General features: G+C 59.8%; 1 protein-coding gene across 19 annotated transcripts; it reads left to right on the top strand.

The window, feature by feature from the left end:
- Positions 1-8,138: 8,138 nt before the first annotated feature.
- RHPN1 (rhophilin Rho GTPase binding protein 1) lies at positions 8,139-20,319 on the top strand. 19 transcript variants are annotated; one of them, XM_046641768.1, is made up of 18 exons: positions 8,169-8,304; positions 8,709-8,881; positions 10,519-10,667; positions 10,796-10,915; positions 11,034-13,130; positions 14,280-14,408; positions 14,721-14,796; positions 15,382-15,540; positions 16,023-16,147; positions 16,278-16,444; positions 16,679-16,872; positions 17,339-17,495; positions 17,574-17,684; positions 18,082-18,288; positions 18,780-18,856; positions 19,071-19,217; positions 19,355-19,516; positions 19,967-20,319. In XM_046641768.1, exons 5-18 carry the CDS (start codon positions 13,102-13,104, stop codon positions 20,129-20,131), a joined length of 1,905 nt encoding a protein of 634 aa, XP_046497724.1. In that variant the 5' UTR covers positions 8,169-8,304; positions 8,709-8,881; positions 10,519-10,667; positions 10,796-10,915; positions 11,034-13,101; the 3' UTR covers positions 20,132-20,319. The 19 variants fall into 19 exon arrangements, with proteins under 19 accessions (XP_046497719.1, XP_046497718.1, XP_046497717.1 ...); XM_046641766.1 differs by having other exon boundaries at positions 10,792-10,915; XM_046641767.1 differs by having other exon boundaries at positions 10,796-13,130.
- Positions 20,320-24,046: the final 3,727 nt, after the last annotated feature.

Genomic DNA, 24,046 nt, shown 5'->3' with positions numbered 1-24,046 from the left:
CACACGCACTGAGACGGCCCCCGGCAAGGTCTATGCTGACCTCCAGCACATTCCGCAGCCTCGTCCTACTGACCATCAGCAGCACAAGGCAATGCATTGGTCCCTGGCTCTCCTTGGACCTCATCCTTCCCTGGGTCTCTGGGTCCTGTCTGGCCCAGTCCCTGCGGCTCCAGGCTGCCCTTCCTCTTCCTGACCACTATGGTGAACTGCCCAGCCCTCTGTCCATGACGGGTCTCTAGTGACCGCACAGCGCATGCACCCACACGTGGCTCTGCCTGCAGCCTCACGCCAGGCTCCAGCTCAGCAGCCTGCTCCACATCTCCCCTGGGCCGCCTGACGGACAGCTCCAGCCCAGCGTTTCAAAACCAAGCTCTCCATCTGCCCAAGCCTGTTCCTTCCAAATTGGCGCTGTCCGGTGGTCGCACTGTCTTTCTCCATGTTGCTCAGGCTGGAATTGTGGTGTCATTCTTCACATCCTGCGTTGAATCCATCAGCAAACCTTCAAACATATTCTCTGCCTGACTGCTGCCCCTGCAGAGCTCCCTGCCTCCCCCAGCCCAAGGCGGGCCTTTGGCAATCAGATCCACCCCAGAGGATTGTCGGGAAGCTTCAGTGCTGGAAGCATGCAGGTGCTCCCAGCTGCCTGCCTGTTATCAGACAGTAAATGCCAGCTACTGACACCAGCTCTCTGGGGCAGCCCTGGACACCCTCGCCTCGCACTGTTAAAAGGATGAAACCAGTTCCCCAAAGTGGCCAGAAAAATGCTCATGGAACCAGGCCACTCTGCCAAATTTACAAGGGCAGTAATTTGTCCCCCCTTTTTCCTTGGACCTTTTCCCTGAGAAGTGCCATTTCCCCAGAAGCCAGCAGGCAAGCCGCCTTCCTTACTCAGAACAGGACTTCTCCCTCCCTCCCCGTGTGCACACTCAGCACCTTCATGTCCAGGACAGATGAGAGCATAGAGGTGCCAGGGAACATTACAGAGTGTGGCATTCAGAGCCCACAGAGCGGCCTCCCGCTAGGGTCCCTCGGCAAGGTGCCCCGAAGAAGGGAGTTTGAAGTTCTCTTGCTCCTGGCGGCTTTTCATATTGTGCCCACTGCAGGCCAGGGCTCCTGGCGGCTCTCTCTTTTATTTTCCCCAAATGACTCTCAACTTGTCTTCAAATAAGAATAAATATGTGTGTCTGTTCTCTGGGGCCTTTGACAGCCCTGTGACTTGGGCGGGATTGATGGCCCCGTCTCACCAGAAAGCCAGGTGCATCTTTCACTAAAGGTGGTTTCCACATGATGAATGGTGTTCTCATGAAAACAAAATTGTTGATTGTATTTACAAACAATTCATTTTTCACGTTCCGTTGATTCCTCTCCAGCGTCCCTCAGTGCCCCCCCCCCCCCTCCCCGGCTGATGCATCGGCAGCTATTACTGCCATTGATTAAGGCTTCCTTGTAGCCCTGTGGTGCCTGTTCCTCCATTCATCACAGACACGGGGCGCGCACACAGCAGTCCATCACGTTCTCTTCGTGTTTTACGGTTATTTGTTTTTCAATTTACGTCGTGTGCCGTCTAAGTACAGGTGCATCCCAAAACTCCAAAGTCTTAGCATGCCACAACAGTGAACAAATAAATGTGTAATTAAATTCTTTGGCTCTACCCAATCCTGTGCCTGCAAAGGCTACCTCCTCTGCCCCTGATTCTGAAAAAATGTGAATGTAAATAAAGTGTCAGCACTGCCATCTAATTGAGACTTGAGGCTGGGAAGAAAGTCGACGTAAGTGCCACTACATTGGCATGAAGAGCCTATGGGCTCGTATCTGCGAAGCACTGATCTGTATAAAAGCGTAAGGCGCACCCCATCAGCACTTGCTGTCTCCCATCTGTGAAAAGCCCTCTGCTGACCTGTGTCCACCTCCAGCTGGTGTCCCATTTCTCTGCCTTTTCACACTAAAACTCTCCTCCACTTCCTCACTTCCCATTCTCTTGTTTTCCCTCTAATTTTTTTAAATTTCAAAAGTGCACCAGAACATTCTTGCTGTGACAAGTCCGGTTATACAGAAGTATGTAAAGGAAAAAGCCAGTCGTCTCCCCTGCCCGCCGGCCTGAGGAAGCCGGTCAAGGATGCAGCCAGCCAAACTCGGCTGGTGCTTCTGGAAATTATGCGAACAAATGGACGCATTTGGAGTTTTCCTCCTTGTCTGTCTTTTTCAAATACGGACTTGGGATTTTTCCCACATATAAGTTATTCTGAAGTTTGTTTTATTTAATTAACACTATGATGTGGACTTCATTTTAGATCATTACGTCTGATTTTAAAATTACTTCATTATATTCCACAGCATGGAAATGCCATTATAGGTTTGTCCAGACCTCTGTTGGGGAACTGGGGTTGTAGCCAGGTTTTATTGTGTTTTGTTTTGTATTAATTCTGACATTTTTGCTTCAGAAGCTTGATTCCTAAAAGCAGGCTGGTGGAAGTGAAGGGCGTGTGTATTTTAGATTTTAACAGCATCTTCCAGAGGACTTTCCAAAAAGGCTTCACCTCCTCACACCTTGGCAGCCTGCCTTCCCATCCTTGTCAGCACCGCGTGTGAGCAACGTGTCAAATGTTTGACTATCTGGTGCTTAGAAAAGGCATCCCATTGTTGCCTCATTCGCCTTTCCCTGACTCCCACTGCAGAGAGCATGTTTTCATTTGTGTCGTCCTTTATTTCCTGGGTGGGATATTTCCTGGGTCCCCAGCCCAAAACCGGGGCTTCTACACTCACCTCTACAGCCAAGAGGCTGGAAGACAGACAGGGTGCCTTTCCCAGGCTCCCTAGCCAGCTGGGTTCAGGTGAGATCCGCCATGTGCCATTGAGATGCGCCAGGCTAAGCCATTGGCTTCGGGCAGCTGCAGCGTTGGCGTTGGCAGAGTGCGGACTCCTGGGCTTTGCAGCATCAACTCCAGGTAGGCTCGGGGCCATCCCGTCTTCCGCTCTGCTCCTCCAGACCTTCCCATGCTTGCATGCCAATTCCTGTGTTCAGTCCCCTCTTTTTGAAATTCCTGGGGTGGTGTCTGCTCTCCTGGCTGGACACAGACTGACACACGACCTTTCCTCACTTGTCTATGTTTCCTTTGACTATCTTAAATCCATTTTTAGGAGCTCTTTTATTCGGAGTATTTACTCCCTGTTTGTCACATATGTTGCAACTTTTAAATCTCTTCTTTGTCTTTTCACTTTTTCCTGATGTCTTTTGCTATATAGAAATATTAAATTTTTACATGGTAAAATTTTCAAATCTTTTTCTTTATAGTATCTGGATTGTCCGTTTTGATGTAAAACATTCCTTCAACCCTGAGGTTACAGAAGTTATCTCCTATTTCTTCTAACATTTTTAGTAGTTTAATTGTTTATGCTGAGATCTTCAAGCTACTTTTAGGGAGCGCTGGCATTTTTATAATAACTGCATCTTTCCATCCAGGTGCATGACGTGTGCAACCATTATTCAAGTCTGGTTTTAAGTTGCTCAATAAAATTGTCTACATCTCATAGATCATGTATATTTCTTATTAAATTTCTTCCTGAACATCTTACAGTCTTGTCATGTTTGTGAAGGAAAATACTTCCAATTTGTATTTCTAGTTTATTTTAAATCAGTTGATCTTTGTATAGTGTCTTCGCCTGCTCGGGCTGCCACAACAAAGTACCACAGGCTGGGGGGCTTAAACAACAGACATTTATTTTCTCACAGTTCTGGAGGCAGGAAGTCCAAGATCAAGGTACCAGCTGATTCTGTTCCAGGTGAGGACTCTGTTCCTGGTTTGCAGACAGCCACTTTCTCCATGTGTCCTCACACGGTGGAGAGTGAGCCAGCTCTGGTGTCTCTTCTTATAAGGACGCTAATCCCATCATTAGGGCCCCACCCTCCTGACTTCATCTAGCCGTAATCAACTCCAAAGACCCCATCTCCAAACACCATCACAGTGGGGGTCAGGGTTTCAGCATATGAACGGGGATGGGGATGATTCAGTCCATAACATGTAGTTACCTTAAAACTGGCTGCCTTACCAAATTCTCTAATTAGTTTTAATAGGTTTTTTTGGTTGAATTTCTTGGGATTTCAAATTATGCAATCATGTCATCTGAATATAAAGATAATTTTGTCTCCTTTCACCTAATATTTAGTTTTCCTGCATTATTTCCTTAACTAAGAACTACAAAACAACTCTGAAGAATTATGGTAGTGGCAGGCATGCATAGCTGGTTCCTGATTTAAACGGCAATGTTTTAAGCTTTCATAATATAGTTGTTGTACAGTAATATCATCGTTATCTGTTTGATGCATTGTCTTTATCAAATTTACCAGTTCCTTCTGGTTCTGTTCTACTTAGAATTTTTTACAGAATAGTGGCTGAATTGTCCAGATGCTTTTGGGGCCACGTGAAGATTACCGCACACCGTTTCCTCTGTTAATCTACCAGTGAGATCCCCTTGGCTGAGGGATTCCTCATGTGGGACCTGCTTGGTGGGGGCAGGCCATGCATTAGCTCACTGCTGGACTTGGTTTGCTGTCATTTTTATTCCAGTTGTGTGTTTACTGTGGTTCGTGCTGAGACACTTTTGGCTCCCAACATCAGAAAGCCCAGCTCACAGTGACTGAGAGGGAAAGGAGGTTGCTGCCTCACCACACCGGAAGTCAGGGGAGGGGCAGGGCAGGGCTCTGTCCACCCTCAGCACTCTCTGGCATCCCCGGCCATCGCAAGATGGCAGCCCAGTTTTTGGGGGTGGCACCTGCTCGTGACAGCGCCCAGGGCTGAGGGAGGCGTGGTCTCCTCCTGGGGGACTCTCCCAGGAATCCCCTGAAGACTCCCCTCTTGCCCAACTGGCCAAAATTGCATCATAAGCCCACAGGTGTGGATTAATTGCTGGCAAAGGGAACGGGTCTAAGTGACCACAGTAGGTCACCGTGTCCTCCTGGCCTTTGGGGTGGGACAGTGACCTTGTAGGTGTGCCCCGCATCGCAGGACATGTAACACCCCAGCCTCTGACATACAGTGCCCCCACATGGTTCCGACACCCTTTGGTTAGGCACTGATGGCCTACACCTTCCAGGGCTGGGACTGGCCATGCTTCCCTGGAACATGTGGCTTCACGGAGGAGGTGGCCACACAAACCAAAGGGGATTCTATAACGACAGGGCAGGGCAAGTGGCCAGGCTGGGCCACCAACAGGCTCTTTTGGTTTCCAGTGTTTGTGAATGAAATTGATCTGCAGCGCTCTGAGCCCTCTCTCATTAGATGACGGCATTTTAGCTTGGTCAGCTGCATCAGGAGCACGTCCACGCTTTCACAGGGTGGAAGAGTCGGACCAGCAGAGAAGGCGTCAGTTCCTGGCAGATTAGACGGACCCACTGCGAGACTATTAGAGTCTGGCACCCTTTTAGCAGTTCATTCTATGGTTTATTTGTCTATTCTTGTTTTCTCCCTTTTCTTGGGTCAACTTTGATCATTTAAGTTTTGGTATGGAATCACCTATTTTCTCTAGAGCTTCCAGTTTACTTTCACAATGTTGTCTTACAATTATATAATTGTGAATGTATAATTTTTTATATACTAATATATATATAAAATAAAATCTCCCCATGGCTTAGTCACGGCTCTTTTCCTTTCTTAATGTGATGTGTTTGTGTTTGTGAAACTCGTTCTGGTTTTCCTGACTGACAGAGCCCTGTGTTTGGGACAGCAAACTGGAACATATTGTAGCCACGTGTGGCCAGGTGACACAGTTCTGGGGGAATTTGGGGGACGTTTTCCTTTCTTCCTTGATGCTTCTTTCCTCTTTTCCCTCCCTGGAGCACAGAAATGAGCCCAGAGGAGGAGTGACCGCATCTCCACTGTGAGGCCAAGCGAATGGCAGGAGCCGGGGCGTGGGTGCCCCTGTGGCAGCGCCCCAGCCTCCACCATCCCCCTCTGAATAGTGGTCTGGGGAAAAATAATAAATGTCTCACCAGCCATGGCTAAGCCACTGTATGCCCATCTCACACAGTCAGAGGCAGATCCTAGCTCATACAATCTCTTTTTACCCTGATTGGGCCTCTTGGGGATTTATCAACTTGATTTTTTTTTTTCCCTAAAAAGTTAGCTTTTTTGCTATGTGACTGAGGTCAGCTTTTAATATTTAGTAATTTCCTTCTCCTACTTTCTTTTGATTTGGTAAATGTATTTCATATATATATATATATATATATTTTAGCAATAAACTCACCTAAGTTTATGGAATTTCCTTTGGTCTTTCCCATACATTTTCTGTAATGTCAGTTACTTTCCAGTTCCTGTGTAGGTGACGTGCAGTTTGTGGTTTAACTTTCTTCTAATTCAAACCTTATTTACAAACATCTTTTCACTTCCAAATGGTTGTTTGATTTTGGGTGTTTTTTGTTGTCAATTTCTAGACATCCACTCTTTAAAAAAACAAGCTTTGGGATTTCCTTGTTATGGAAGGTGCATAGTTTCACGGACCACGTGGTTCTACAAGATCTGCTTAGCAAAACCGCAGCCTCCCCCAGTGCCACCCCCCCTCCTGCCCCCCGTCCCAGGGCCAACCCTTGTACTCCTGGAGCTGATGACTTGGAGTTGAATTCCACAACTCTAAACAACATGCTTCTGCTTCTGGAATTTTATTTTCCAATTGAGGCTTTAACTATTGACTTAGCCTTGGCAGGATGAAGCTTCAGCATCTCTCACTCTCTACTCCAACCGTCTTCCTCATCCTCACCTCTTCCCTCCTCCTAATAAAATTACATTATAATTGTCCTGGGGTCAAGATGCCAGGACATCTTGATTACATTATTACCGCAATGAAAAAGAAATACACAGCTGAGTCAGGTAATATTCTATGATTACTTTTAATTTCCTGCACAGCTTTTTAATTTCCCTGGAGTTAACAATTGTCTTATTTTGTTATTGTCGTCATTGCAGATGGCCAGGGCAGGCCAAGAAGCTTAGCTTACAGGATTTAGCTCTGGGGAACGGCAGGATCAGGTGTGCATGCGGGGGGAGAACCAGCCCAGGGCTCTGCACCAAGGCACACAGTGACCACGGGGGGATGGTTAGGATGGGCAAGGCTGGAGATTTGGAAGAACTTGATAAAGATGTACCTGTGGTTACTGCCTATGTTCTAGTGTTCCCGCCCCTATAAAAGGGTGCGTTCTTAGGTGAGGTGAGCCCCACATGAAATTTGAGTGGGTTCCAGAGTCACCAGGAAACCCAGAAAAGTTATGAAAAGACCTGGATAGGGGCAGATTGCTGGGGCAACCCTGCAGGGAGCACAGGTTCAGGAAAGGGTCCAATTCTGGAAGCAGGCCAGTTCTGCAGGCAGGGGGGGCGCAGAGGCAAGTTGGTTCTAGAAGTAGGTTGTGGAAGTAAGATGATTCTGGAAGCATGTTGTGGAAGCAGGTTCCAGGGCAGGTTCTGTAGGAGTTCCGGAGGTGGGGTCCTGGGGCAGGTTCTGGAGGTAGGTTCCAGGGACAGGTTCTAGAAAAAGGTTCTGGAGGCTTGGCAGGCCGACTGGGCAGACGGCACCGGACTGGAGCCAGGCCCTGGGCCTGGGTCTCAGAGCCGAGAGAAGAAAGCTGGCATTGTTTAAGGGCCCGCCCCAGGGCTCGCGCTAACAAAACCGTTAAAAACCCCATTGTGAACATTTTTGGACAAGCCCCCAGAGGGTGCCTGTTGCCAGGGGGACGGGATAAAACGGGCGGCAAACTTGTGGAATCTGCAGAGGGAGCTATGCAGGGAGGCGCGCCGAGGAGGTCTGGGCTGGCACTGTTCGGGAGTTTTAGCTTTCGCGTTGTTTTTTCCTTTTTCCCTAACTTTTCCGAACAGTAAGCCGTGGCCGCGTCGCATGCGCAGTCCGCGCCCGGCACCGTCCGCTAGGCGTCGAGCCCGGCGGTTGCCAGGGCGACCGCATTCCCCCGGGACTCCGCGAGCGCGCGGTGGGGAGCCTGGCCGCCCGGAGCCCGCCTCCCTCGAACTCTGGTTGGCTGAGACTGCTGTCCGTCGGAGTCGCCGCCGCCGCCGATTGGGCAGAAGCAAGTTTCGCACGCCCGGCGCCCGGCGCCACGCCCCTCGGGCCGGCCTCCGCCCGCCACCCCAGAGGAGGGGACAGTGTGGGACCCTGCGGAGCGCCTGGGAGGGACCTGCGCCGGCGTTGGCTCCCAGGCGGGCGCAGCCGGAGCGGCGGGCGGCGATGATCCCCGAGGAGAGGCCGGACGGCCCGGGCGCCGGCGATGAAAGCGTCCGGCTGCAGGCGGCCGGCAGCGTCCGCAAGGTGGGCGCTCCCGCCGGGGCCAGGGGCGCCGGGAGGAGGGGCCCAGAACCCAGCCCGCTCCTGGCCGCTGGGTTGCGGAGCCGGCGCTGGCTTCTCCTGTCTGAGGGCGGCCAGCCTCCCACATCTCGCTCGCCCCTAGGGACAAGCTGGGCTTGCCGCTGGGGAAACTGAGGCCAAGCCTGCGCTGCCTGCCTGCGCCAGGCTCCTCTCTTGCCCATTTGGGGACCCTCCTGTGCCAACCAGGAATGGGTGGGAGCGCAGGTCCAGCACGTGATTTTCTCCGACGCTCCGGGGGCCCCTCCTCTGGCAGGCATGGGGCTCTGGTCTGTGACAGCCCGCCGCCCTCATGTTCGTCCTGGCGCCGGTCATTCCTCCTTTCCTAGCTTTTCCCTCCCACTCCCCAGGCTATTCAGCTTTGCCGTGGGCACCCCGCTCTTTACTGGATGAGACTGGTAGTGGCAGGGGGCTGAAGCCTTCACGGCTGGACAGCTTGTCCTTTCCTCACTTCCCGAAACCTCCTACCTTCTGAAGTTCCTAACCCGGGGCGCTGACTGTGGACTGTGGACCATTCCCAGGAGTATGGGGGACCCTCTGGAAGGGGGTGGAGACCTGCGGAGTCTGTGCCTGGGAAGGAGGGGGCTCTCTGGCTGCCTCCATCTGCAGCCTGGAGCCCGGGTGTCCCCTGGGGGTCCCCGCCAGGCTGGCCCAGTGTTCATGCCAGGCCTTGGGTGTCTGTGTCCCCAAGGGCTTTCAGTCCGCTGCCACCAAGCAGAGGTGGCACTTGTGCCTGCGATGGTGCTCTGCCCATGTCAGACTGCACATTGTCCCCCGGCTGCATCCGTTTAGCTTTTGTGTGCCTGGGACCCAGGTCTTCCAGGGGACAAGGAGGGAGGCATCAGCTAGGACATGGGCTGCAGATTATTGGCCAAGTGATGCTGACTAGACCCCTGAAGGGCCAGGCCCCTTCCTGCCCACCCCCTAGAGATGCCAGGTGCTGCAGCAACTGGGTGGCAGGGGCTGTGGCCAGCGGCCCATGGAGTGGGCACTGGAGAGAGGAGGCCTGTCGCCTGCCCTCTGTGAACTCACTTCCTTGCAGGTGGCCTCTGGAGAGAGCATGTGTTGTTTTGGGTGGAATGTTCAGGAAGTTGCTCACACAAGATGTTCCAGAGGGCTCACTGGACCACACTTTCAGGCTCTCTGTCCTTGCCATTCGTCGAATGCCACCCTGGGAAGGGGGCAGAAACTGTTTCCAGCTGTCTCTCTGGAGTGACCCAGCAGTCAGAGCATCCTGACCTGAGTCGATATAAGGAGACTGTGGGCTATGGAGCTGGTGGGCCAGGCGTGGACCCTATCCCTGCTCAGCCCTGAGCAGCACTCTACACCCTCGCACGTTCCTCTCTTCTGTTGCCCAGGCAGTTCCTGCCACCTGGAAAGTCTAACCTGACCTCTGCTACTGGCTGGAGTGAGGCTGCCTCCTAAACCAGCTATAATGCTCAGAGTTGGGCGGGGCTATTTAGCTGTTCATGTGGAAGCTGTGCCTGGGTCTGAAGCCCCCATGGACCAGTGTGGGTGATGTGTCTCTGCCCCGAGAGTAAGGAGGCCTGGTGCCCAGGGGGTGCTCCCCTGGCCCTAGTGTCCAGCGGGCAGTTACCTGGCCTTCATGGGCAGTTACCTGACCCTGGTGTCCAGTGAGCGCTCACCATCTCCAGGAAGGCACCCACTGAACAGCAGCCTGGGCCCAGTTAGAGGGGGCTTTGGGAGTGGGGGTGCCCTGGAGGCAGTCAGGAACCACCAGTGCCCAAGTGAATATCAGAGGGCGTGGGGGTGGTGGCCACATGGCAGGCTTGAGTGGGCAGATCTGTGGTCCATCTAGCATATGTGTGGCTGTTGCCACTATGTCCTGGGAGACCCCCTTGGCAGCGATGCCCACTGGGCTCTGTTCCCCCAGCAGTGTGTGGGGGATGGGTGCTGGGCTTCTGCCCTCCTGGGGTGTCCACTTTCTCTGTGTTCAGGTGAGATCATGGGGGAGGGAACGGGAAGGGTCCCTGAGGCTGGTGGGGTGTCAGCAGGCAAGGCACCCATGGCAAGGGTTCCAAGAGGAGGAAGCTGGTCTGCCAGGCGTGGGGGCCTCTCCCTGGGAACTGACCGAGGCAGGGAGGGCCTGGGGGAGGGCATGGGGCCCGGCCTTGCCAATGGTCTTGCTCTTTGTTCCAGGCCCTGTGCTGGCCTAACCATCTCCTCACTTTGCCAGTTCTGGCCACCATCCATGCCGTTTCCTCCCAGGCTCCTAGGGACCATGAGGCTGGTGCTTCCGGGCAGCAGGAGCCACTACACCTGTGCCTGTCAGGGCCACAGCAGTGAGGGTGTGCAAGGGTCACTTCTCTGTTCTCCATCCCCTCCTCCCCAGGCTAGGTTCCGGGGTTGGGGGAGGAGGTTGTTCCACAAGTGGGAGAGCTGATCACCTGGCGTCTACGCCCCTCCCCGCAGGCAGATCCCTTCACCACGGGCCCGGCGTCACCCAATGTGGAAAACAGGCATGAGCGCGGCTGTTGGGTCTGCCCAGCCCTGAAGATCCAGTTCTGGTCCCTGGCTCCTACACCTCCCCACCCAGGTCACGCCAGCTGGCTGGCCTTCTGGAGGGGGCGTTAGGGTCAGAGGCCCATGAGGGGTGCTGCAGAGCCGAGAGCAGACCCCGGCTCAAAGGCTGCGGCTCTCCCCCTTCCCAGCAGATCTCTCCAGGGGTGCTCGACTTTGGAGACCAAGTGAACTGTGTTGCTGAGGACAGTCCTGCTGAGCTGGCAGCACGTGGACCCCTCTCCCCAGGGAGACGGCCAAGGCTGCTCACCCAGAACCCGTGGCACCTGCTGGAGCTTTGCACTCAGACCTTTGGAGGGAGAGGGCTGTAGCTTTGCCATGGCCTCCCCCTCCCTCTGCAGACTTTCAGGCCTCCTGGAAGGGAGACTACGCATGTCCTTGGCTCATTCTCTCACGTACAGAGCAGGTTTGGGGAGCACCTCGAAGAGGAGGCCAGGCCAGCAGGAAGACAGGCACTCAGCCAGCAGAGTGGAGAAGGAGGGCCTTGTTTTGTCTTGTTCCCTCCCTGTGCCACCCTGAGACCAGTCCCCCTCCCACCTCCAGATGACAGCCCGCCCAGGGTCCCACAGCCGGGAGGCCTCCTTGTCCACTGCTCTTTCTCCTCTCGCTCACTGGGGACAAGTCTGCTCTCCCCCATTACCTAAGGATCACTTGGTGGCCTCCTGCCCTTCAAGTCCCAGAAGAATGCCTCCTCCTACAGAAAGTCCTCTGTGATTGCTGTCTCTTGAGAATGCTGGAGTCTGGTGGAAATGTTGGGCGGTAATCCACAGTGACCATGCACCACGAGCTCTCTCCACGTGAGGGTGTGACATTAGGGTGTCACTGCGAGGGGCTAGAACAAGTTAGAGCCCCCAGAAGGTCTGAAACTGCCCTGTGCATGATGGGGGGCACACCAAGGGAACGAAGCCATGCTTCCTCGGATACGTGGAAGAGAGTAGATGCTGCAGGACTGCGTGAATAAACCTTCCTCTGGTCCCGGCCACGGGGCAGGGTCTTGTGGGGCACTGTGCCTCATCCCTGCTCTGTTCTGGGGCTGGTGACTGCCTACAGGGATGGTGCCCAGGGAAGGTGCATTCTGAGAAGTCCTTCCTGACTCCTGGGCTGGTGACTGACCCAGACAGGGGATCCCTAAATGGCCAGGAGGAGGTTTGGTGGCCACAGCTGCACCGGTCCCCCTGGGGCCCTGAAAGCCACTCCCGCTCCCTCTCCCCTCGCCAGCCACTGAGGAAGGCCCTGACCCTCCCCAGCTGGAGCCCACCAGTCACCCTTTCCCTGGAGGGGCGTCACCACAGCCAGGAGCCCGTACATTGCCGCTTTAAGCTGCCGCAAGGCTCTCCTGCCTGGCCCCTGAGACGTAGGCAGGCTGGCAGGATTGCCCTGCATAGTGAGGAGTCATAGCTGAGGCAGGGAGTGGGCAGCCAGGAGGCCTGGCTTGCTGCCTGTGAGCCGAGCGACTGTGGGCCTGTGTTTTGGCCATTTGCCCAAAGGGACACCGCCAGTAAGCAGCTGGCTGGGACAGAGCCAGCCCGGGGTCAGCATGGGTGGAGGACCACAGAGAGAGGGGTGGGGCAGGCACAAAAGCCAGCCTCCAGCACCCCAGTCAGGCCCTTTCCTTTAGGGCCTCAGAGAGAGCTGGGGTAGCCGCCTGCCCCCACCCGTGCCTAATGATGTGCTGGAATAACTGTGTGGGCGGGATGGGTTATGGGGTCACAGAACAAAATTCCAAAGTGCAGCAGGATGTGTGATGAGCAGTTGGCCGCCCCCTGCCCGGGGCTCCCAGAGGTGACTGCATGTTTGGGCTGGGCTGGTGAGACCCAGAGCCCCGTCACACTGGCGCTCAGCTTCTTCCTGGGGCCCCAGTCCCAGCCGTGTCCCCCACCTACCATGTTCTTCCTGGCCTGACCGCCCTCTGCTCCCCTCTTTCCTGACACCACCTGCTGTGCCCGGGCTCTGTGCTCATCCGGCCAGACCAGGAGGGCTGGCACAGGCTCCACCCATGGTGACCACCTGTTCCCTCTGGGCAGGAGTCCCCTGGCCCAACCTCAGGGGCACTGTGCTCTTGTGAGCTGCTGACAGAGGCACAGCCTGGCCCCATGACCCGTGGTCTTTCCACAGGGCTGTGACCCACTGGCACAGACACAGCGAGGCCGCCCGCAGAGCCGCAGGGCCCGGATCCACCAGCAGATCAACAAGGAGCTGCGGATGCGGACAGGCGCTGAGAACCTCTACAGGTGAGCACAGCCACCTGGGACCCTGAGCCCTGGGAGAGAGGTGCTGCTGTCCCCGGAGGCCCCCTGTGAGCCAGGCCCATGCTGGATGACGGGGAAAGGCGGTGACCTGGTGGGCGCCTGCTCTCGTGGTCCAGTCTAGGAGAGGGATGAGTAAGCAGCTGACCGTGGCTGGTGCAGGCTCCTAGGACAAGGGGCTGGGCCTCCCACAGAGATCTTGGGGAGCCATGGCACTCAGCCGTGACCCTCACAGATGAGCCAGGTCCCCACCTTGGTGGACCTCACTGGCAGGGGTCAGTCCGGGGCCAGCCGAGTTCTGTGCTGCGCTGGGAGGGCCAGAAGGGGTGTTCCGGCTGAGGGGGCGTCCCCGCCGGCATGCAGAGGGGGAGCCTCCGATATGTGTGTGGTGACCAGTGGGGGCTTCCCAGAAAAGGTGGTACTAAGGCTGCACTGTAGCAGGTGACAGCCCTCCCGAGGTTGGGGACCCAGGAAAGCACCCTGCAGACTGAGGAGGCCCCTCTCCTTTGGAGCACATGAGCTGCACATTTGCATGGACCTTCACACACCCCGGTGTGAGCCCACTCTGTGGGTGATGGCCCGAGGCCCAGGGGCTCGCCTGACCTACCTGAGCACAGCCAATGGGCACAGAGCCGGCCCGTGGGCTCCACAACGGGCTTCTGCTGGGCCCTGGGGCCCCTCCTTTTCCTTAACAGGCCCCTCTCGCTATCCACCCCATCCCTGCCCCCATGTGGCCTTCCTGGGGACCCGCTGGCCCTTCTGTTGTGCACCCAGTTGCAGGCATAGAAAGGGTCTGACCCCCACCCCTCCAGGGACGTCGGTTTCTAGTCACTGTGGAGGGCACGTGTGCGCCTGCATCCTGCGGGAGGAGAGGGTGGAGGGCAGTCTGTGTCTGGGGAGATAGACCTCGGGCCAGAGCCACAGTATGCACACAGACAGGAATCTGCATGAAGCACGGGGGACGCAGAGGAGAAAGGGGAGGTCATGGACTGGGCCCTGGCCCCACTGCCGTCCCCCATGGGGGCTGGGCCCATCAGCTCGTTGCTCGGGAGCAGACTCTGGAGCTCAGTCTGGGGCACGGGGCTGAGGTCCGCCTGCAGGGCAAGGGCTTCACCTCAGACTGGCCTCCCCCAGAGCCACCAGCAACGCCCGGGTCAGGGAGACGGTGGCGCTAGAGCTGAGCTACGTCAACTCCAGCCTGCAGCTGCTGAAGGAGGAGCTGGAGGAACTCAATAGCAATGTGGACGTGGACCGGCCTGAGAGGTGTGTGCACACATGTGCAAGGATGCAGACTGGCCCGAGAGGCACGTATGCAGGGACACAGACCAGCCCGAAGTGTGCATGTGCATGCAAATGTGCAAGGATGTGAGCTGACCTGAGAGGTGTGTGAGTGTGCATGTGTGTGTGGGCCACCCAGGGCAGCACCTGTGTGATGCATGTGGGCATGTGAGGATGTGTATCAGAGTCGGGGCAGAGGTGTGTCACATGTAGCAGGAGCGGTAGGGGGTGGCCTCTATGGCCATCGGGAACAGCAGGTGCAGCCTCAGAGTCTGGACTCAAACCTTCTGGTTCTAGCGAAGGTATTACTGTCCCCATGATCCCCCTGGGGCTGAAGGAGACCAAGGAGCTGGACTGGTCCACACCCCTGAAGGTGAGTGCTGGCCTGGGAGCCCTGGGTCTGGGGCGTCTTGGAGGCTTCCAGCCCAGCCCTCTCATTGAACAGATGAGAAGACAGGCCCAGAGGGAGGAAGGGTCTGACCTGGAGCCAGCCAGCCACCCCAGGCTGTAGGGGATTCTGATTGGGTGGGCTTTGGAGAAGAGCCCACCCTGGGACAGGTGTGGCAGAGCTGATCATCCTGCTAGAAGCCCCAAAATGGCTACAGGGTCCCTAATTCTTGTTCTCAGGGTCCCTGGCTGGGGGCCACCCGCTCCAGTCGGAGCCTATGCTGTGAAAACATGCCAGTTCCCCGGGTGCTTGTGGTTGCTCAGGAGCCAGGTGGCTGGGGACCTGGCCACAGCCTTGCAGGCTGGGTGGAAAGGTGCTGTCCCTCTGCCCCAGCGTCCTCGCCTCTTGAGTGGCAGATAGCATCTGCCTCACGGGAGTGAATGAGGGGATGGAGTAGAAACACCACCACATCTCGGGCCCCACATCTGCAGGGGTGGGGGTCCCTAGGGCCAGCAGTGTGGGACCCATGTCAGTGCACACACCATCCCTCGCCCTTCTCCGGGGGCCCAGGGCCTCCCCTCCGCTGTGGTCTTGCCCACGTCAGCTGGGAGACTCCAGGGAAGGCCAGCGCCTGCCCTCCCCCTCAATCAGGAGCTGATCTCGGGGCACTTTGGAGAGGATGGCACCTCCTACGAGGCCGAAATCAGGGAGCTGGAGGACCTGCGGCAGGTGCGTGTGCTCCTCCCCTCCTCATGCCACACCCAGTTCACAGATGAGGAAGCCGAGGAAGTCAGAAACCGAAAAATGGAGCTCAGAGTAGAGCTTCACACTGCGGGAGTCCCCGCCCAGGGCAGCTCCGGGGACAGGGAGGAGACAGACACACCCCATGCAAACACTCCCAGAGTATGCCGGCGGCTCTGCACGCACCAGGGAAGTCCATCCTCGCCGGACACTGCCGGCCCTTTGGGAATGGCTGCTCCGTGCCTGTCCCAACCCCGGGGACCCTGCCTGGGCCTTTTGCCCCAGTGCTGCCCCTCCTTTGCGCCCTTCACAGTCTCCTGGGGCGGTACGTGTGCCCCAGCATGAGCTCGTTCACCCCCTCCCCGTTCCTGTCCCCAGGCCCTCCCACGGGGCTGTGACATCCGAGGGGATTCCCAGGGCAGCGTGGGGTGGGCTGGGGCAGGAGGGCCCAGCCGGCTCCTGCCCTGCAGGCCATGCGGACACCCAGCCGGAGCGAGGCGGGCCTGGAGCTCCTCATGGCCTACTACAACCAGCTCTGCTTCCTGGACGCGCGCTTCGTGGCCCCTGCCAGGAGCCTCGCGCTGCTCTTCCACTGGTAGGGCTGGGGTGGGCACATGCCCCTCGCCTCTCCTGCTGGTTTCTGAGACACCCTTCCCCCACTGCCCTGCCTGGCTTCAGGGCCTTGTTGCCATGGGAACTCTGCCCAGCCTGACCCAACCCTGCAGGTACGACTCACTCACGGGGGTCCCAGCCCAGCAGCGGGCCCTGGCCTTCGAGAAGGGCAGCGTGCTCTTCAACATCGGTGCCCTCCACACCCAGATTGGGGCTCGCCAGGACCGCTCCTGTCCCGAGGGCACCAGCCGTGCGGCAGAGGCCTTTCGGAGGGCTGCTGGTGAGGGCAGCCCAGACCCCACCCCACGGCCTTGGGCAGGGGGCACCTGCCTGCATGTTCCTTGCTCCCAGGTGCCTGTGTGGCACAGCCCTTTCTCTGGGGCCAGAGCTGGGGGCGGGTGGAGGGCATGCGCGGGCCCTCTCTGGGGTGATGGGGTGCTGCCCGAGCCAGGGCTCTGGTGCGTGGGGGCAGGGTGGCAGCCTGCCTGGCCCACTGTGAGCGCCCCCTCCACAGGGGCCTTCAGTCTGCTGAGGGAGAACTTCTCCCGTGCGCCGAGCCCCGACATGAGCCCTGCCTCGCTCTCCATGCTGGAGCAGCTCATGACCGCCCAGGCCCAGGAGTGTGTCTTTGAGGGCCTCTTGCTGCCGGCCCCTACCGCCCCCCACAACTGCCTGGCCCAGCTGTACCTGGCTCAGGAGGCTGCCCAGGTAAGGGTGGGGGTCCCCTGTCCCCAGGGAGACCTGGACAAGTGTCTCGGGCGCCCTAGTCCAGGCCTGGCCAGGCTGCAGTAGTGTAGTGGGCAGGAGGGCCTGGGTCGGGGTGGCAGCTGGGCCGAGAGGGCAGAACCAGGGGCAGAGGAGGCCAGGGTCCAGGCAGGGAGGGGTGGGGTGCAGAGGCCATATCTCCTTCTGTCGGCTCCCGAAGCCAACTATTGTCCTGGTCCCTGTGGGGCTGGTCAGGACCCCAGGGTCCTGAGTCCCTGCTGCTGGGGCAGCTCCAATTGGAGCAGGAACTGCTCAGCTCAGCCTGGGGCCTGGGGCGGGCCTTTGGTCAGGGCAGGTGAAGGCCCGGCCCGGGGTTGAGGAGAGGTGAGGGCTGAGGCTGCTGGGCAAGGCCAGCTGGGCTCCTCCTGGAGTCCCACGAGAGGGCCCACCGGCTCGTGTGTGCCCGCAGGTGGCAGCTGAGTACGGGCTGGCACACGGGACCATGGCCCAGCCACCCATTCGCGACTACGTGCCCTTCCCCTGGACCACCCTGGTGCGCGTCAAGGCCGAGTACTTCCGCGCCCTAGCCCACTACCACGCAGCCGTGGCCCTCTGTGATGGCCCCCGTGAGTGTCCTACCCCACGTGTCCGTGTGCCAGCAGAGGCCCCGGCACGGAGGGCTCATGGCCCTCTCTGACCCACAGTGGCAGCTGAGGAGTTCCCGGCACTCGAGCAGGTCTTCCTAGGGCTTCCAGCCTCAGCTGAGCCGCAGGGACCCGCGCTGCTGCAGGAACCGGAGGAGCGGAGGAAGCTCGGTGAGGCCACACCTGGGGTGCGCTGCAGGGGGCTGAGTGACCCAGCCAGTCATTCACGAGTCACCTCCTCTGGGCACATCTAGGGTCCTGGCGCTGGTGGGTGGGGTTGCCGCCCGCTTCCTGGGTGCCCCCCGCCTGCTGGGTGATGCTCAGAGCAGAAGCTGGAGCAGCTCAGGCGGCCTGGGCAGGCGGAGGCATACACTGGGGGCAGCCCCTCCCTGGCGCAGCCGTTTGCACCTGGAGCAGCCAGTGGGCCCTCAGGATAAACCTAGAAGCCCTCACTTGTCCTCCTCTTGCTGCTTCTGGGGGTGGGGGGAGCTGGGGCTCAGCCTGGAAGGGCCAGGGGGCTGGGGGCTCTAGCGTCCCATGCAGTGTGTGACTGCTGTGTCCTGTGCAGGCAAGGCCCACCTGAAGCGCGCCATCCTCGGCCAGGAGGAGGCGCTGCGGCTGCACGCGGTGTGCCGTGCCCTGCGCAGGGTGGACCTGCTGCAGGCGGTGCTGGTCCAGGCGCTGCAGCGCTCGCTGGCCAAGTACTCGGAGCTCGACCTCGAGGATGACTTTTTCGAGGCCACCGAGGCCCCTGACATCCTGCGTGAGCAGCCAGGTCCCACGGGATGGGTCTGTCCTAGCCAGAGAGGGGGCGCTGGGCCATGGCCCTGCAGCTGCTGTTAGACGTGCAGCCGACCTCCTGGTCCCCCAGAGCTGCAGGCGGAGCAGGAGAGCGGGGGGCTCCGGAGCCCACGCCACACGCTCCTTTGCTCCTCTCTGCCTCCGCCTCTCTGCACCTGATTCCTGCCCCAGAGCAGCTGCAGCCTGGGAGACAGACGGCCACGGGCTGGCCACCCAGCATCTCCTGCACTACCCGGGCAGGCACAGCTGGGGGTGGAGATACCCAGGAGCCACTTGGGGCTCCTCTTGCATGTGGGGGGCAGCTAGGCACTGGAGGTCTGCAGGGGGCCGGTGTGCACAGGGCAGGCCGCACCCTGGGTCACCCACTCTGCTCAGGCCAAGTCGCATCCTGGCTGTGTCCTGGGGTTCTGGGGGCCCATAAGCTTCGGGCTTAGCCCTGCCCTCCCTTCACCTTTGCCCTTCCAGCCAAGACACATAAGAGGCCGGAGATCAGGGCTCCCAGCTTCTCCCGGGTGAAAGTGGCTGACATCTTCCACCGGCTGGTGAGCACCCCCTCCCCAGCCACCCTGAGGTCCTGTGTTTTCACTGCCCCGGGCGAGGCCCCTGGACAGGCCCACAATGGTGGCCCAGCTCTGCCCTGTCCCTCTGCCGCACCTCGGTGGTTTCTCTCCCCGGATGTAGAGATTGGGGTAGGGGGTGCTACAGGCCAGGGCTCTTCCAAGTACGGTGGCCCAGCCAGGCCTTTGATCCCCCCAGGGGCCCCTGTCCGTGTTCTCCGCCAAGAACCGCTGGCGGCTAGTGGGGCCCATCCACGTGACCCGAGGAGAAGGTGGCTTTGGCTTCACGCTGAGGGGAGACTCGCCCGTCCTCATCGCTGCCGTCGTTCCAGGGGGCAGAGCTGCGGTAAGGGCCCCATCCCGCCCTGGACCTGAGTCCCTGGGCTGAGCAGAGGCAGCTTGTATGAAGGGGGATGATGGGACGGTGGCCAGAGGTGGAGGGGTGCCCTCGCTGGAGACCCAGACTGTCCCATCTCCCTGCAGGCGGCTGGCCTACAGGAGGGCGACTACATTGTGTCCGTGAACGGGCAGCCGTGCAAGTGGTGGAAGCATGCTGAGGTGGTGGCCCAGCTGAAGGGTGTGGGTGATGAGGGTGCCAGCCTGCAGGTGGTGACGCTGTTGCCCAGCGCTGAGCCACCTGGCACGGTGAGCCCAGGGGCCTTGGGAGGATGGCCCCCAGCTCCCTTGTCCTACCCCAGCCCTAAGCCTTCCTCCAGGCCCCAAACGTCCCCAGGTGCTAAGAGGGCATTGGAAAGAGGAGGCTGGCGCATAGTGGCCCCCACTGGGGTGGCCTTCCGGGCACCCGTGCTGTGGCCTCCTCCTGGCTGTAGTTCCCTGCCCCCGCTGAGGCCCCAGCCCACCTCTCAGGTTGTGAGCCCACACTCCCTGGCTCCGAGCAGGAGCACTGCGGCAGGAGATGTCACACAGCGTTCACCTGCCCCAGCCCACCCAACCCATGGGGGCCCCGCTGCATGGCCACCCTCACAGGACCCCCCCACATGCCAGCCACCTGCTTCCCTGTCACACTCACCAGGCTGGCCACAGGTGGGCCAGGCCAGGGTTGCTGACTGCTACGTGTGTCTGTCCCAACTGCAGGGGGACCGCCGGCCGGCCCTGGGGGGGCTTCTGAGGAGCCAGAAGGAGTGTGGCTGGGAGATGCCAGCACCTGCACGAGCCAGCCCCAGGCCCCTCCTTGGCTGGGGCCGCAAGGCCAAGAGGGGCAAGACTGGAGAGAGGCTGTCCCCAGCCCCACACCCCTGAGCTGTGCACTGCCCTCGCTCTCTGGGTGCCTGGGGTGGCGGGGAGGGGCCAGCTCCCCACACACCTGGCGCTGGCCAGGCTCTAGCTGGCTGGGAGCGGCCCCCCTTGTGCCCTCACCCACCGCGGGGGACCTTCACGTCAGGTCGCTGCCCTGCCCAGTGCGTGGAGCCACTGATTAAAGGCCATGTCAGACGAGGTGTGTCTGAGTCCAGTGCTGGGGGCCAGGCAATGCACCCACACACAGAAAGTGTCACAGTTTCCCTGGACACTGAGTCCCTGGTCCCAGAAGCTGCCTCTGGGCTGCCCTGTCCTCACATGCACCCCAAGTGCCCACCCGAGGAGGGCAGCTTCCCAAGTGGTAGAGTGGGGAGGTGTCCAGTCTCTTCTCTCGGAGCCTGAAGGAGCCACCCCAGAGAGCTGGGGCACAGTGGGTGACATGGCAGCAGTGGGTCCCTGCCGCCCGGATCCTCACTTCCCTGCAGCGGTTCCCCAAGATCCCACAGCTAGGCGGCCCCCTTCCGCCTGCTCCCCAACATGCCATACCCTGTCCGCATCCTCCCTCAGGGCTGCGTCTGCCCCAAGCCAAGCTTCTGCCTGGCCCACAGTGACTCCTGCTGGGCACCCCTCCACCAGCCGCCTGGCACCCTTCAGGCTGGGCGACGCGAGGCTCCCTCCTGGCCTCCAGGCCTTCTTCCTGCCCTGCCCCTCCCTCCACACAGCAGCTGGGGCGCCCAGAGCACCACCTTCCCTCTGGGCAGGGTGCCAGCCAAGGCCACCCGCACTACCTTTTACCGTCTCCTCTGTACATGGAACAGGGACCCCTCCCTGCTTCTCTTCTTGCTGTCCCCTTGTCCTGACATGCCCCCCCCCCCTGAGCTTTCTGCCCAGGAAACACCTAGATCTCACCCAGCCCTGCACCTGCTGTCCAGTCTTTGTGCTGCCCACCCTCTCCTGCCCAGCCAGGCCCTGCCCTCATCCTGCCTGGCCCTGCCCAACAGTCCTGCCTGGGCCCTGAGGCCAGTGGGGGGCCATCTCATCCCCTTGTGCCCTGGGCCAGCACACAGGGGCACCTCCAGCCTGCCCCCGCCCCCTGGGACTCCACCCCTGCGGCACCTGGCCGGGCTCCTCACCTGTGAGCCTTCAGTGTCCCTGAGCTGCTTAGACCAGGGGACAGCCCCCAGAGGCCATCAGGGCGCACACTGCCCCAGGGTCCCAAGGAGGGGTGGGCCCAGAGGGAAGGATGAGAAGGGCCGTGTGGGAGGGGTGGGGGGGTGGCAGGCCAGGGAGCAGCCACATGGAGGGGGCGTTGGCCCACAGGCCTTGGCAGTTAGGGTTGGGGGCTAGGGTGGCCAGGGTCCCCGTGGCCACCAGGGGGCAGCCGCTGCCTGCTCAAGCGGCCACAAGAGGCAGGATCTCCAAGTGGGCACCGGTTTGGGGAATGGTGGGCAGCAGACACAGGAGGGCAAGGGAGTCCCCCTGCGGGCATCCTCCGTGTCCCCCCTGTGGCCCCCTAGGCGGGAGCAGCCCTGTGGGATCTAAGCCCGTCACCTCCCCCTGCTTTAGCATTGTTGAGGGGTAAGTGGGGCGAAGGTGTGTGAGTGGGGGCATTAGTGGGGGAGGTCAGGGGGGCGGCGCAGGAGGGTGGGCTTCCCAGGTGGGAGGGCAGGGCTCCCCAGCTGCCTGAGCCTGGGCGAGGTGTCCAGGTGCGTCCCTTCCTGACCCACCTGCCCCTCCTGGGAGGAGGCCCCTCTCAGCAGAGCCGACCAAGGTCACCTCGGTACTTGTTAATTTGATTAATAAAATTGTGCATCAAGGAGGACATTACCTGCTAATCTGGGACGACAGGGCTGGCAGGTCCTGTCCATGACGACGCAGCGTCTACCCTGCCTCTCGGGCCTCCTGGACCCCAGAGAGGCACAGGAGGCTGGGGGCTGATAGGCAGGAGCTGTAGACAGCCGGTGGTGCACACCCTCCAGGGCTCTCCCAGGCCCTCCCCTGCCCCTCACACAGGACCCCTCCCCTGCCCCTCACACAGGACCCCTCTCCTGCCCCGAGGCAAGCCAGGGCCTGGATCCCTGCCCGCCGCCACCCAGCCCACTCAGCTGGGCCCACTCAGGCCGGCATTACTGCTCTAACCCTTCGCCTATAGCCCCCCGTGCATACTCCTCACAGCTAGAGTGAGGCATGGCTGGGGCCAGGCTCCCTCTGCCTCGGGGATGGGTCTGTGAGTGGGATCGTGGGGAGATCTGGAAAGGGCCGTGAGAAGGCGGGCTCGGTATGTGCTCAGGAGCTTGCCAGAGGTTAGTCTCTGAGGCCCAGCTGCTGAGGGTGGCACTCCCTGGGGTCAGGTGTTCCCGGGGTTGAGTTCTGAGCTGCAGGGCTCGCCCATCACTCACCCCGGCCGTCGGGGGGAGCCCCACCTCCCCAGGCAGCAGTGAACCCCTTTCCAGATGGGAGCGTAGGCATTGGGTGAGGGGCGGAGACTAACCTGAGTCCCACAGGGCTCGGCCTGGGGGCTCAGCCTGCAGTCCACCCACTGAACTCGCAGCAGGCAGAGACCCCGGCCAGCTGCAGGAGGCCTCAGGGGTGAGGTCAAGGGCACGGCTTTGGGCCTGGCAGAACTTGCAGCTTCCCCCCAGCCGTCAGTCATGGCCCGCACCTCACCCCAGCAGCAATGCTGCACCTCTGGGGCCAGGACTTGGAGCCCGTGGGTGAGCTCGCCACAAACCTGCCTCGTAGGTGGTGGCTCAGGGTTGTGTTAGTGCCCACCTGGCCAGGGAGCAGAGCTGGAGCCCCCAGGGCCGGGCTGTGTGTGCTGGGGGAGGGCATGTCCAGGCTGGGCGAAGGGGCCGTGCCCATGAGAGCCTACCTGGGCTGAGGCCTCTCCCAATTAGCAGCGGCTGCCCTGACCAGGGCCAGCTCATGGGTGTCCACACACGTGTTGGTGAGTGTGTGTAAGGATGGGCATGTGCCCGCCTGGCCTGTCCACTCTACTCTGACGTGTCCGGGGAATCTAGCCTCTTCCCACTCCCTGCCCCTCACCAGCTCTCCAGCCTCACTCCTGCCCTCAGCCTGTGCTCTCTGTCCCCCTTGGTTCCTGGCAAGCACCCCTCAGACATGGCCACACCTCGTGTTGTGGGCTTTAGTCCCTGATTTCTGGCCCAGCCTCACCTTTGTCACTGTTTCACAGACAGGCCGTGGGCAGGGACTGCACCAGCTCATCTACAAGCTGCATGAACACCTGGGACAATGTAGCCACCTGGCTCGAGTGTCCCACACGTGTGCCTCCCGGAGGAAGGGTTGGACCCCCATGCTGCTGGGGTGAGCAGCAGCGCCTCTCCATGGTGCCCGGCGCAGAGCAGGGCCCACGGGGGATGTGGAGGGTGCAGGGCTGGGCACATGTGGACGCGCGTGTGCTCCAGCGGGTGCTCGGGGCCGGCCTGTGCTGGCAGGCGTCTCCAGGGTGCACCCGCGCAGCGCGAGGCCTGCGAGCATGCGGGGACAGCTCATTTCCCAGAGTGGTCCCCCTGGGCGGGGAGGTCGGGGTGAGTGCGCTGAGATCCTTTTTGCTTTGCCAACAGAAAACTGCCAAGAGGGGAAAAGGCAAACTCCATTTCGCTTGGGTCAGCAGTGAGCCCGGCGCAGAGATTAATGTGAGGAGAGGAGCGAGGCGGAAGGGAGCCCTGGAGGCGGTGGGAGGCGGCGGGCAGGCTGGGGACAGGACGGGAGTGGGGGTGGGGGCATGGCGATCGCCCGGAGAGCCGGTCAGCAGAGGACAGGTGCCAGGCCAGGGCCACAGGGTTGGGGGCCCCAGCTTCCCCCGCCCCCCTACCCATTCACTCTCCTCCAGGCTCCCACCCCCACACCCTGGCCCAGCCCGGGCCCCTCAGCATCATCCTCAGTCTGCCCCTGATC

The sequence above is a fragment of the Equus quagga genome, chromosome 16 (assembly GCF_021613505.1).
Source record: "Equus quagga isolate Etosha38 chromosome 16, UCLA_HA_Equagga_1.0, whole genome shotgun sequence".
Lineage (NCBI taxonomy): Eukaryota > Metazoa > Chordata > Mammalia > Perissodactyla > Equidae > Equus > Equus quagga.
Note: the sequence above shows the minus strand (reverse complement) of the source record. Positions and strands in the feature narration are given on the sequence as shown.